This window comes from Prunus mume, linkage group LG2 (assembly GCF_029339155.1).
Source record: "Prunus mume cultivar Tortuosa linkage group LG2, ASM2933915v1, whole genome shotgun sequence".
Classification (NCBI taxonomy): domain Eukaryota; kingdom Viridiplantae; phylum Streptophyta; class Magnoliopsida; order Rosales; family Rosaceae; genus Prunus; species Prunus mume.
The window spans coordinates 39,025,604-39,040,096 of record NC_142699.1 but is presented as its reverse complement, the minus strand read 5'-3'; the positions used below and the strand labels follow the sequence as shown (position 1 = coordinate 39,040,096).

Below are 14,493 nucleotides of genomic sequence, written 5' to 3'. Positions count from 1 at the left end.
GTAACCAAGGTGCTTCCTAAGGCTCAGCTACCCTTTCGAAGCGTTCTTGGGGTTTGATTCTTAAACTCAAACCCATGGGCAATTTTCACACATTTGGCTATTTACAGAGCCCAAGCCAGCAGTAGTTGCCGGACCAAAAAGCCCCCACAAGACTCATTAGCCATTTTAATACAAATCCCATACTTCTTCTGCCTGCAAATCTGAGCCTTTTCCAAGATCGGCTCAAATCGTTTCAGCCATTCAGTCTCATTATTTCTACGTACTCCAGCATCTCTAATTTGACCTTCCTCCTAATTACTTTATTTGTACAATTAAATTGATTTGAGTGAGTTATATATATAATATGGTTGGTACATTACCAAGACTAAGAAAAATATGTTATATATTTCATGTATGATAATATTTTGTTTTAGAAAATGGTTTTCAAAATACTAATGCCTAAGGCATATTCATTATTTATGTCATTTTCATCTCAGTACCCCAGATAAATTTCATTATTTTTTATATGAAATTATTTTCCAATCAAGCATCATACACATTCTCCAATCTTGAATACAAATTTGTTTTCTCATTTTTTGTTGTTGAAATATTTTACGAAAATGGTTTTAAAAAAACATTGACAGACCCTTATTTGTACACAACAAAATCAACCTAAACAAAATACTAAATCAAACAAAACACTAAACAAAAGAGTAGAACCTCAATAGCAGAATACATGAATTACATGTTTAATCAATAATTATTCAGATCACAACAAAATCAACATAATCGAGCTCAAAACCAACACAAAACCAATTCCTAATCAATCTCTAAAAGCGAAAGCTCAATCAAAGAATACTAAGGGTTGTACGTAACTTACTAACTAGTATTCTAGTAATATTTCTCTCAATGGATGGGATCATAAATTTAGTTTTAGGGAGCCATAATTTTAAAATAAATTGTATGTGGACTTAGATCTACAAAGAAAAGCCCAAAAAAATTATATTGATACATTGTTTTCTGGTCAATGACACATATTTCATACTTCATGAACCAAAAGAATATGCATTAACCTACATCAAGTCCAAATGAATCTTAAGAGAAATCAAGCGAAAAAAAACAGGAAAAATCTTCAAGAGGCGGTTGGAAGAAAAAGGGAGATTTTCCAATAAGGCATTTTATGTTACGGATTGGTTATATATTTCTAATATTGGGCATGAAATTGCATTCATTAATGTGTTGGTAGTCTCTTAGATGCAATCTAACGGCTGATATTAGAAGTATGTAACTAACCTTTAACTTAAATATTTATTAGAAAATCTCCCGGAAGAAAATATAATCCCAATTTATAATTACCAATGAGAGATATCAAAAAACAGAGAAATTACATGACTCCAAATTCAATTCCTTTCTTATAAACCAAACTATCACTCACTCTTATGTTGAGATAACATTTTAGGACATTGTTTCACTCTTTATGGAGCTCACCTTAGCTCATCCCACATGCATGTCTTCACAATGATTGGGGGCATCTACCTCTTCATTTGGCAACATCTTCTTTTTAGTATATTATCTTCTCTAAATGCCATTTCAATTCATTCCTTATCTAGTAACTCAATTACTTTACTCCTCCTGCTCACATGATGACCTTAGTACCTTATCTCTTAAATCATAAACAGAGATTCGAATTTCCATACACACCTATATCCAAATTCTTACCATTCCAACTCATTCAATTTCTTCTTTTACACATCCAATTTAAACAAGTTCATGATAAAAATAAAAAGTGTTACAGTCAATTGCGCCCGAGTGCATTTTGACCGTAGATGCATGTGGTTAGAATTTGCTCATGCAATCACACACGAATGAACTTAACAAAATTCCATTGAAAACTACTAGTCCTATGTTTATCTATGATTAGGATTTGCTCATGCGGTTACACACAACTGACCGTAACAAAATCAGCTTAAGGGCTACTGGGTGGGTACTGTTCCTTAAAGAGCAAAACCCTATTCCCACAAAGGCATATACCAAGTGCTTAAGCAAGTGAAAAGTCACTTGGCAAGCAAAATCTTTTGGCTTCAAAGCATGGGATTGCCCATTTGCCCATGCAGGCAAGACTGGCAAGGCATATCAAATTTGGTTGGCGTGTGCTTCATGGAAGCACTTCTTTTGCAGCAATGGACGGTAAATTATCATCTGGTGTAGGAGGGGAGTGATGGGGTGACACGTGTATGGACAGATAGAGGTGTGATAGGTTAGGGTGGTGCCACGTGGAGATCAGCAGCAGTAAACTACTGAGAGAGAGAGAGAGAGAGAGAGAGAGGAAGGTGAGGGAACCAACCGCATGTGCTTGCTGCTTAGGCAAAAATACCCAAATAACTTCTCACACTAAAACTCCTCCTTTTTGTAGCCGCGGTTTTGCTCTCCATACCCGTGTCCATAGCGCGTGCTGCGTTCACACCACACCACCATGACAAATATTCTCTACATAAAAGGTGAGAATATTTCATTAATGATTTGAATTAGCTTTTTAGAGGGTTGATAAGTTAAAAAAAGAATTAGATTAGAGGACTATTTAGACTTCACTTAGACCCCTGAGGAAATGAAGACAATATTAGACCTTAGGTTTAGCTTGTTTGTGTTAGGCTTATTAGGTTATACTTCAAAATTTACTTGTCAAAAGTATCATGTATATATACATAGGAAGAATAATTTTTAATTGATTTTTGTGTGTGTATTTCATCTTATATTTAATTGAAAAATAGATTCCCATATTTAGTCTCACTCTCCACATTATGTAAGGGAGGGAGTAATTGACGATTGTCGTTGCCTAAGTATTTTTTCGTTATAGGATAGTTCGAGTTCAACTTAAGCTCGAATTATTTGAACTTAATTCATAATACTTACAGCAATAATGAATACTTTTAACCTCTTGAGTTACAATAATTTTATTTCTTCACTACATATTTATATTTCTAATATGTATGCATATAATTTATATTATTGTTTATCATAATTTGGAGTGCAAATTTGAGTTTTTAATTCAAGGTTGGTTATATAAGTGTTGAAATTGTGCCACAAACAAAGCTAAACCAAAAAAAATTCAAGTTTGGAAAGAGGCATCCAACTTATGTACAACTCATGAAATCTTGGACTTGATTTAAGCTGGACAAATTAAATAAATCAATTCAAACTTGAGCACCTTAATACACAGCTTGGCTTGGCTTTGACTCTATTTCCAAAAACTAGTCTCCAATGCAAAAAATTTGGATCCAAACAATGCATAGAGAGCGTGGGACTTGGATTTGGATGGAGCTTCAAATATCAATTTTCTCTCTCTGGAAACCATGTGTTGTGTAGTGCCTCACCAATTTATTATATATGTGCTTGAACCTCCCTTTAGTGCCCCTTTCTTTCTCTCAATTCTCGCGTGTAACTTCCGAACGCAAATTAGCCTACTTGAGAGAGAGAAGAGAACACACAGAGAAGAAAATACAGAGAACCCCAAAACCACACAACAACAATAACAGAGAGAGAGAGAGAGAGAGAGAGGCTCAGACAGACTCAGACTCAGACACAGACAGAGAGACAGACACCACCATAAAAATACAACCACTAGAAGACTCGAGACTCTGAGAGAAACTAGAGCAAACACACAGAAGAAAACTGCTCTCTCACCTATCCCATTCTTCTTGTAAATCATTCATCTTTAGAGAGAAAGACAAAGAGAGAGATCTCCTTTGTCATTCTGCATTGCCCACTTCGTAGTGGACAAGGTAATCTCACCAGTTGTATCTCAAATACCCAGAATTTGGATTTCACAGATTTTCCCGTTAACGCTTTGAATCCGCTCTCTTTAGCCCTTTTGATCGATACCCTCTTTAAATTGGCTTCGACCCACGAAATAAAACTTAAAATTGTAAAGTGCTCGATTGTCCTTCTTTTTGTTGTTTTTTTGTTTTTTAAAATTTTGATTTTTTTCCCAGAATTTTTTGAGGAGTGGGATTAGGGTTTTTGATAGTGGGTATTTTGCTCAGAGCATGCTTTGTTTTGGTGGATATTTTAGGGTTTCGTTGGATCGCAACTGGGTACTCGTCCAATTCCGCTGTTTTGGACTAATTAGGGTTTGATCAGAGCACATTTGAGGAACTGGCAGATATTGGAATCATCGCAGCCTTTCATAGAATGAGCATAAGCTCCGATCTTTCCCCGGAACGGAATTGTGGATTTGCCAGAGCTGGGTTGAGTACATGAACTCTGAGATTGCATAGAATTATGGGAGTTATTGTTTTTCTGAGCATGGAAGAAGATTGCACATACTGAATTGGGTACATGAGTGATCAGAGACTTGTGGGATCATAATTTCGGAGCAAAAGGACTTCCGGGTTTTTGCTGTTTTTGCGTGCTTGATCTTCAGCTGGGAATGAATTTGGTTTTGGGTTACAAGGAGGAGCTGATGATTCTGTATTGGTCCAGAAGGCAACACAGAGGATTGGATTGTAGTGGACCGTTTTCGTTTCTCAAAAAACCGTTTGGCTTAACTTAGTTTGAACAAAGTTCTTGACAGAATAGCTTTTGAAGTAGTTAGTTTATCTGGGTTTTGTTGGGTTTTAGTTCAGTTTTGTGTTGCAGTTGTTTCCACTGAGCTGGTGCTTTTTGCTGAGCCTTGGTTTTTCAAGTGAATTGTGTGTGTTATTGCTTTGCCTGCCTGCACTTCTGTGTGGAAACGATTAAGGATTGGTTCAAGTGCCTGTTGGAGTGACTGAGAAGCTCATGGAGGATTTTTGATGCTGGGAATGAATGCGGGGACATGGTGCATGGACAGGAGCATAGTTGCTGGTTCGTTCCCTTTCTGGAACAGTGCTACTGGAAACTAATTCAGGAGTTTTCTTCCTTGGAAGGCACTGGTGTTTTGTATTGTGGGATTTTGTGCAATGTCGCGCTGCTTTCCATTTCCTCCACCTGGATATGAAAAAAGGGCTAGGAAGGATGATGTGGACTTGCTAAAAAAGGTTAAAATACTTTCCTTATGATCATCAATATCTTTTAATTCGTATAGCATTCATTAGGGACATAATTTATCAAAAAGATAAAAAAGGAAAAATAGAAATAATCATTTATTAGGAGCGTGCGAATGGATATGATTGCTCCCTTCTGTTAACTAGTATGGTTTACTCATCTATATGGGACGTTAGAAGTTGTAAAATTTTTGCTTTCTCCACTTTCAGTGGATATTCTAGTTAAAGATGCGAAGTGTTTGTCTGGTGTGTCTAAAGATTGTTTATTTGATGCTGTAGTTTAGGAACAAATAAAATCCAAGAATCCAGGATGAAGACTTTAAGTAAAGATTTAGGTGGCCAGTGAAAATTATGGATAGATGAACTGGCTGGGAAAACTAGTGATTTTGTCCCGCTTTCTACTCAGGTACCTTTTGTCAGATGTTTTTCTTGCCGGTGTCTTGAAGTGACCAAATTATTCGATTAACAGCTACTTGTTCAGTTTGTTGCAATGTGAAAGTTAGGAGCTAGTTGGGGAATATAAATTTTTCCACTACTAAGCGACCATTAGGTTGATTTGTTTATACTATTCATGCTCACTGGTGCCATGTTGAATTAGCAATAGTTTACATTGCTCTCTAAGCTGGATCAGCACCGAGGGATTTTTCTTTTCTAGGGTCAGGACCATCAGATTACAACCATATCTGGATAATATGTTTAGAATCTTTGATACATAAACCTGGGTTGTACTGTGTAAGTGACTACTTATTACATAATGTGTTGGTATTGCTTAGTTTTCGGGTTTAGTACCAATCACTCGCCACATGCATTCACATCATATTTGTCCAGTCCCCATTTTTATCATATAGGGCTGGATTAATGATGACGATGGAGCCAATACTTGTGACATTATTTGAGGCCTAGTCTAGCCCGAAATTGGTGCGTCATGTGCAAAAGAAACCTGGATGTATAGATCATCTATTCTTCTGTAGCACACTTACATTAAAGCTTTAGCACACAAACTGGCTTTGGAAGCTAATGTGGTTTTGATGATGTCCAAATTATGCATCTGTTTGTTGAGAAGCAATTTGTTTTTGGAGGAACACAAAAGGGCAAAAACCTTGTGGATTTTCTTTGTTAAAATATTTCTTTTATGGATATTTTTTGGATAGTGTGGGTGTAATAAATGAAAGGATTTTAAAAATTTAGGGGGAGAAATGGATTGATTGTGGGATAGGGTTTTGTTTTTGGGCTTCAATGGGCTCAAATTTCCTTGTATTTTCAGCAGAATACCTCTTGTCCTTATTCATTCGGGCTCTCTTTATCTAGCTTAGCTTTTTTGTAATTATTTTACTCAGGTTACTATTGGACGTTGTTTACTCTATGCTGTTGAATAGCTGGTTGGTTATGGGTCTTTTATGCATTCCAGTGGACAGCTTGACCACTATATTTTGTACTTCTATGACATGTTAATAACATCTCTCTGTTTCTCATAAAAAGAAGAAGAAGAGAAACCAAAGTGAGAAAATAAGAAATTGAAAGAGGTGTTACAATAATGTTTTTCCCAAAAATCTCTAGGATATTTGACTTGGGCATTAGTGTGCGTTTTAATTCAGGCATGTGGTGTTAGCCATAATAACTTCCAAAGTAGAGAAACAAGGAAGTAGATAGATATTTGTGTATGGTTGATAATACACTAATGGGCTACAATTTTTAGTTTATTTTATTTGGGTTTGTATTATTAAGAAAGAAGACCAGTTTTGGCTTAAAACAGTGATGACAATAATTGTTTTGTAAGCACAATCTTTTGTTGCTGGACATTTGCATAATCTCTTAAAGTCTTAGCAGACACAAGAGGAGAATTGTTGTTGACCGAAGTTTAGAGTGCATATTGGCAATTCAACACTTGAATTATAGCAGACACAGAGGAAAACATTTAAGGTGCCAATCGGGTTTCTTTGAATTACTGCCTGTTTCTTGTTGCTCTTCCTGAGTTACGTGCTCTGAGCTTATCCTGTCAACTTAAGCTCTTTACAACTTTTCCAATATCAATTTCAGGATTAGTAATTAACATTGTGTATGGCCTTTGCTGGTGGCCATTACCATTGCTTTACGTAATTTACTTTTAAGCAAAATGTGGAATGCTATATTTATTTTTTCTTTTCTACTTTGTGATTTGGAGCTTTTATCATGAGGGTTAGTCTCCCTTTCTTTTCTGTTTCCCATTCCCTTTTGCTTGTCTTGATTTCTTTATACTCCTTTGTTTGTCCTCTGAATTCCACCCTCTTTCTTTCTTTTATTTATTTTGGTACTGTCTCTTAATCAAATTGTTGTTATCAAAGATATGGTCTATTAGCATCCGTATATAGTCTTTATCCTGTCTTGTATAAGTTGTATCCCTGGTAAATTGCTCTAAATTCTCTACTTGTAATCATACTATGAATTATCGGCTATATTGCAGAAAAACATTTAACTGGTTAATGATCGTCACTTTTACTTAATATTCATAGAATCATAGGTGTTAGAAGCCTTACCAAATGCAGTGTCATTTTCCAACATATTTTGACCTAAAAAAAAAAAAAAAACCAAAAAAGAAAAAAGAAAAAAGAAAAAAAAAAGACTAGAACTACTTATACAAATAGTACTGCACCAATTTCTTATTTTTTTTGTTTTAATATTCAAACAATTATTTTGGTATACATTTGACAATGATTGATTAGGATGGATATCTCCTAAAGATGGCAAAAAATGAGTCACATTTTTATTATAATTGCTAAATTGGATTTATGATGTAGATTTGGTGAGCGAGGACTAGTATGGATTGGACCTTAAAATATTTATGCGGTGGTTGTAGTTTGACTGGGGTGACCCGGGTGTCTTTGTGATTTCCTGGGACAAAGGATTCATATTTTACTTATGAGAAATTCTTATTGTAAGAACTTTTGTACAATTTTTGGTTTGTTTCTCTATAAGTGGAACAAAGAAGAGACCAGAAGATAAGACCAGCTTTGTTGTTGGGGAGATAAAAAATAGAGTAAAGGTACTTAAAAGTAAATAAGAAAAGGTGTAATATTCAATACAGTTATACTGATGTCCTTGGATATGACAATTGAATGTGATGTTTAGAATGATTGCCATTTAGCTATACAATTCTTCTTTCATGAATGTATTTTTCTTGCCTGTACAGGTTTCAAAGAAACTTTGGCTTCTAATTCCTCTTTTTGGTGCTAATGATCTATTTGTTCATGATGTTCGCCTTTCTAAATAAGATGCACCAATTCATTCTAACATGCAATGTGTCTTATAATTATCATTTTCTGGTCCTGGTTCAACTTTGCTGGGAATTGTTACTTAATTTTATAAGATTATGAACCTTGTTTTAGCACTTGCAATCAAAAGATATTACATTACTCACCAAGCGCCAACAAGCGTTTCATTTGCTATGATATATCTTTGGCTTGAAGCTTTCAGAATTGAGACAGTGATAGGAAGATCAAGAATGAGGTTTCAAAGAAGAGGCGATCTTTGACCGTTTTGAAGATGGAAATTTTAACATGGAAAGTTAGAAGGAAATGGTCCAAGGTTGCACCTTGGACATATATTCAGAGTTTTCTAGCTGCATTCCTTCAAACTAAGAGAGAATATGGAACCTATTGAAGAGGGGGCTTTTGAAGTTTAAAGGCCTATAGGAGCATCTAGTTTTTTGAGTTGCGAAGTCAGAATTTCTATATCTGAAGTTTTTGGTCATGAGTGCAAAGAGACAAAACACTATTAATGGTGGAATTTGGCATTTGATTAGCATGACGTTACTCCCTCAATGTAGTGTGGGGGCAGGTGCTGAATTCTGATTAGCTCTGGCTTCTCGCATTAGAGGTGTTCCTATCAGTGTTTAATAATTTGATACTAATTTAATAGTTGCTTTCATGGGTTGAATGGCTTGGGAATATTTCACTCTCCATCTTTTTTAGAATATTTGGATCTCTTTAACTTCTTGTCATCTTTTTTTGGAGTTGACTTGGCATTATGGCATGCTACCTTGAATTTGGTTGTGACATGTTTATCTTTTCTAATGTGTTTTATCCAAGTTTACTTATAGTGGTATAAGGTAGAAAATATCTAGGTGTAATCCTCACTTTGAAATGCATACATTAAATTTAGGGTTAGAAAAAGGCATATTAACGTTGAAAATGCATTTGACAATGTAATTTAATGCCTTTGGATTGCTTGTTTTTATGCGGTAGGTATATTATGATGAGTGGGAGACTGGATGGTATGGATAATTGTTAACTGTGCTTCTGTCATTACCTTTTGGAGTATTAAGACACGGGTTTATCTTATTGTCATGCTCACCTTTGTTGTGGACGTTGCATAGGATGTTGTCTACGAAACAAATAAGTTCTATTTTGTTGTATTTCCTTCACCTTGCTGATGACGGCTTTATGATGATCTTCTTATGTTATTGAGTTGTGTTTGAAATGTTCTAATATTCTTTGTTGTTTGTTTTTCCTGATTTGCTTGTCTTGAATCTTTGTTTTGGGGTGGATTGCGTTTGTAGTTTTATGTCCTATTTCTGCTCCTTCTTATACGCGAAATTATATTTTCTTAAATGTACTCTTATTGAAGGTTGGTGGTGTGATCCTAAAGTACTTGCTTTATACTTCCATGCCTGTGAATTAATTATATTGCTTATAAAACAGGGTTGCTTTCTATTTGCCTCTTCCGTTACGTATAAAACATGGTTTTTCAAGTGAATGATGGTCTGATTAGAGATTTCACTTTGGGTGTACAATTCACAGAATGTTGTATTTCTTCAGAAACTATGCATTTGATGGCTTCAAGTGTGCAAAAACTATGTGAAATGTGCAACGTGTTGCTGTATTTTGTCCTTTTCTGGTTTTTGGGAATTTTTTAAAGAGGACTGCACGGATTTTCATGGGTTTGGTGGTACTTTTGGAGCATGGAAAGATTATTAAATTGAATTCATTGGCCAAATACTTCAGAGACATCACTAGTAGTATAGGGTCTAATGACTGAAGGAATTCACTGAGATTTAGTTATGGTCATTTTTGTTTGCCATGTCTTGCAAGGCAGTTCTTATTGATATTAATCCGTATTGATCGCCTGAAACTTGTTTTTCAGTTTTAGTTCTTGTAAATAAACTTCCAACACAATTCTCCGAGTATATATTTTTTCTGTTTCTTGAGTATTTATGCATATGTTTTATTATTCTATACATTTTCATAAATTACAGGAGAAGCACAGAGAAAAGAAGCATAAGAAGGAAAAAAGGACAAAGAGAAGAGAGAAAGTAAAGAAAAAAGTGAGAAAGACAGAAGTGATGGAAAGCATCGGGAAAAGAAAGACAAGAAGGAAAAAAACAGAGACAAGAAGAAGGATAAGGAGAAAGACAGGGACCCCGTTAAAGATAAAATTAGTCCTTCAGATGAGAAGAGAAATCTGGGGAAAACTGAGAGTTTTGGTGCAGAGAAATTCATTCCTAAAGAGTACAAAGATAACTGTGTTGACAAGAGAAATACTGGGCAAGTTGGAGGTTATCAGGCCGAGAAGCTCAGTCAAAATCGTCATCTGGCTGAGGAGAACCACAATTCTGTATTGTTGGAGTTGGGTAGGAGAACTAAAGATGAGGCCAGAGGAATTGGTAACCATGTGGTTGAGAAGATTTCTGAATCAGACCGAAAGAAGGATGAGGGGATGGTCAGATTGGTGGCTAAGGATGCTGACATTTTGGCCGAAGTCAAGGAAAAGAACAAGGACAAGAGAGTTGATGACAGAAAGACGGATGGGCAAGGCATCAGGGTTGCAGCACAAATTAGTGGGAACACAATGGTTCAGAACCCTGTTTGTATGGTTGAAACTAAAGTTGAAGGGCTTTCCAGACCATTGGGGAGCAACGTGGATAGAAAGATTGATGGAAAAGAAAAGACCAAAGAGAAGGAAGGTGATGATAAACGAAGAGAGAAACGCAAGGAGAAAGATAGAGAGAAGAAAAAACAAGGGAAAGACAAGGACAAGGATAAAGAAAAGAAAAAGGAAGCGAAAGCAAAGGAGAAAAATGAATCTAAGAATGCAGAGCCAGGTAAAGAGAAGAAAAAGGAAGAGAAAGCAAAGGAGAAAAATGAATCTAAGATCGCAGAGCTGGATAAAGAGAAGAAAAAGGAAGAGAAAGCAAAGGAGAAAAATGAATCTAAGAATGCAGAGCTGGATAAAGAGAAGAAAAAGGAAGAGAAAGCAAAGGAGACAAATGAATCTAAGAATGCAGAGCCAGATAAAATAAGAAAGAGCAATAAAGAGGATCATATAGACCCTCATTACGTTATAACCTCCCAACTTCCGAAAGACAGCAACAAAAGTGCTGGTGCTGATGGAAATCTTAAGAAACGGAAGGACTTGCAGACAAATGGAGTTTTGCATGGTGAGTTCTTTTTCATGATGTAAAGTATCATCATTGCAGCCCAATCATGCTTTATAGTTGTCTAACACAAGTTGGCCCTTTTTCCTACAACTGAGGGAGGAGGTTGTAGGTATAGTTTTTGGACCTAATGTCAGATCCTGATCTCCACTGTTTCCTTTTGATTCAAAATAATAATGTTTTTCACTTTGGTATCCGTCAATTGGCAGTGATGTTGAATCAATTTTGTCAAGCAGATTCAAACTCTGGTAATTTATTCTTAGCTGACTAATGATGTTTCCTTTTCTGATGTTACAGCCAATGACATTAGGCCCAGTAAACTGCCGCGACCCTCTTCTTCCTCTCATCCATTAACGGTAAATGGAAGAACAGTGGAACCTTGCCAAACTTCCACCCCGTATGTTTCAGATAGGCTGGGATCAGCAAATAATGTTAAGGTGGACAATAAGGACTGCAAGATAAATGGCATCATTGAATCTCCGTCATTGTCCGTCTCCCCTGCAAGGCTGACGTCTACAGCTGCACAGGCTGTTCCTGTTGCCAAAGCATCTGTGAGACCGCCCCATCCAGATTCCAGATATCTAAGCCAGGTTTATTTGGTTCCAAAGGTGGATGAAGTGCCTGATTATGACGATGAAGATTGGTTGTTTGGGTGCAGTGGTAACCAATCAAAGAAGCCCAAGGTGGAATCTTCAGGGTTTGAGGAGACACCTGAGGTATGGTCAGAGGCTCTGCGGATAGAGTCTGCTGATGTTCACATTCTACCGTATGTCATTCCATATTGATTGACTCAAATGGGCATGCTTCACCGCTTCACCTCCTAACTCTGATGCGGGCAACCCTCGATAGGACCACACTAGACCAAAGCTAGAAAGGCATCTGGCCACCTTGGACATATATTCAGAGTTTTCTAGCTGCATTCATCTGTGATTGCACTCTGTTGCAGTGAGTACGACTAATGGTCTGCTTCTCAAACAGTCTTAAATGCAAAGGTTGCAAGGGTCACTCACACATTATGGCTTGCTCCAGGACCGGGCGGGCTATTTGGATTCAAGGGCTGGTTTTCCCCAACAGCTAATTCATTCAAAACGGAAATTTTCATAAGTGCGACCAAGTGAAGGGTTGCGTAGAAAGGGAGATAGATATATAAAAGCTTGTGCAATTTTTGTTTTCATTTACTTAGGAGCTGAGAAGCTCATTCTAATTGAGCATTTAAGAGAAACTAGCCACAATTTTGATTTGTAACATAGAACTCTTATTTACAAGAAATGTAAGATAGAAGGAAAGGGAAAGTAGTTGCATTCGTTCGTTGGCCTCCTTCCATAATTGTTCGTCGCACTGTGTTTCCAAAATTGCTGTCCTTTAATTTCCATTTTCCAAATCGGGAGCGCACTTTGGCTATGATACTCAAGTATCTTTTTTAAATTTCCTTTCACCCTTGAGACAATTGCGGATTACATTTTTTTTTCTCAAGTTTTTATTTTTGGATTATTAATAGTTACCGAGTTTTACTTGTAAGTCTCTTCCAAGATGCAAGAATTGAAATCGTTTAGATGACATATTTTGGCAGGCAAAAACGACTCCCGTTGTGCTTGTGACAGCTTTCTGAATCATATGAGAAAGGAACAAAACGTGTTTATTGTTATTTTTTTTGTGAAGAAATTTTAATAGGAATTTACAGAGAGACCATTAAAGAGAAAGATGTCCCAGTTGTGAAAGATTACTTCCATTTCAGTTGGAACTTTTTAAAACAACGAATCCCTAATTGCTGGTAGTTTTGCAGTGAAGCAAACGTAAGCTCTGCTCTACCTTTTTCCTTTCTTACTTACTGCATTGTATATCTTGGCTTTTCCCAATGGGATCAATAATTATTTTGGCTTTGTTTGTAGTTTCTCAGTAGGTGAATACAATACTTATACTATAGATTTAGGACAAAGCCCTCCCAAGTTCTATAAGATCAAGTTTCGAAAGGGCGGGATAAAGATAATATTTCGGAAGAAGTTGGGGGACTATGACCCCTTGTATGTTCCTAATGTACATCATATCATAAGGGTTGTAAATGATATTCCACCATTCCACTCATGTCAATAAATTTTGAGTTAGATAGTCACATTCTAACAATTTTCAATTCAAACTTTTAATGATTTTTTATAGAGTTTAAAAGTCTCGAGGGATTCAATTAGATTTTTAAAGTATTTATAAAAGTCTAGTGGTATTCAATTGTGATTTTAAAAAGTATTTAAAAGTTTGATGGTATCCAATTGTGTCTTTTAAAAAGTCTTTAAAAGTTTGATTGGAATCACAAAAAGTATGTGATATAAGCACTATCAATCGACAATAAAATGAAAAGTTTTCACAGCATAATTTGTGCAATCGTTCAATCAGCATGTCATTGATTAAAGTCGCATTGTATGACGGCACAACAAAGTATAATGCACAATGACCCTTCACATTCTCATAAATGTTAAATAGGTTTACTGAATTAGAGAGTGAGAATGTGTTGGATGTCAACCCTTCACATTTAATCTTTTCTTCTTCATCAAAAGCCATGAAATAATAGTAGTAATTACTTGTCTTCACAACGATCTTCATCCGTTTTCTTCAGTAGAGAAAAACAATAATTATATTCATAAATTAGGCACCATGTCCATAAGCCACAAGGGCATATGGATACCACCATATGAAATTGATATGGATTGGATATAACCCCTACATGTCTAAGGGGGTGTATCCAATTCTAACTTTTAAAGACTTTTGTTGAGTTAAAAAGTCTGGAGATATTCAACTGTGATTTTTAAATAGTATTTAAAAGTTTAGTGGTATTCAATTATAACTTTTAAAAAGTAGTTAAAAGTATTTAAAAGTTTGGTGGTTTTTAAAAGTTTGATGGTATCCAAAAACTTAATGGCTTTAAAAAAACTTATTAAATGAACGACTTTTACATACTTTTAAGGCTAATTTTTAAGGCTTATTAAGTGAATTTACTAGTGACTTTTATCAATTCTATTATTTAAGAATTCGTCAACTCTATGAAATTCACTCACTTAAAAAAAAGTCTTTATAAGTATGAATTGGATACATCCC

General features: G+C 35.8%; 1 protein-coding gene across 1 annotated transcript; it reads left to right on the top strand.

The window, feature by feature from the left end:
• Positions 1 to 3,391: 3,391 nt before the first annotated feature.
• Positions 3,392 to 12,713, top strand: LOC103322711 (uncharacterized). Its single transcript, XM_089045761.1, is given in 5 exon segments — positions 3,392 to 3,758; positions 4,049 to 4,994; positions 10,231 to 10,258; positions 10,261 to 11,412; positions 11,707 to 12,713. Coding segments are annotated over 4 exon segments (1,746 nt in total). The 5' UTR covers positions 3,392 to 3,758; positions 4,049 to 4,916; the 3' UTR covers positions 12,195 to 12,713.
• Positions 12,714 to 14,493: the final 1,780 nt, after the last annotated feature.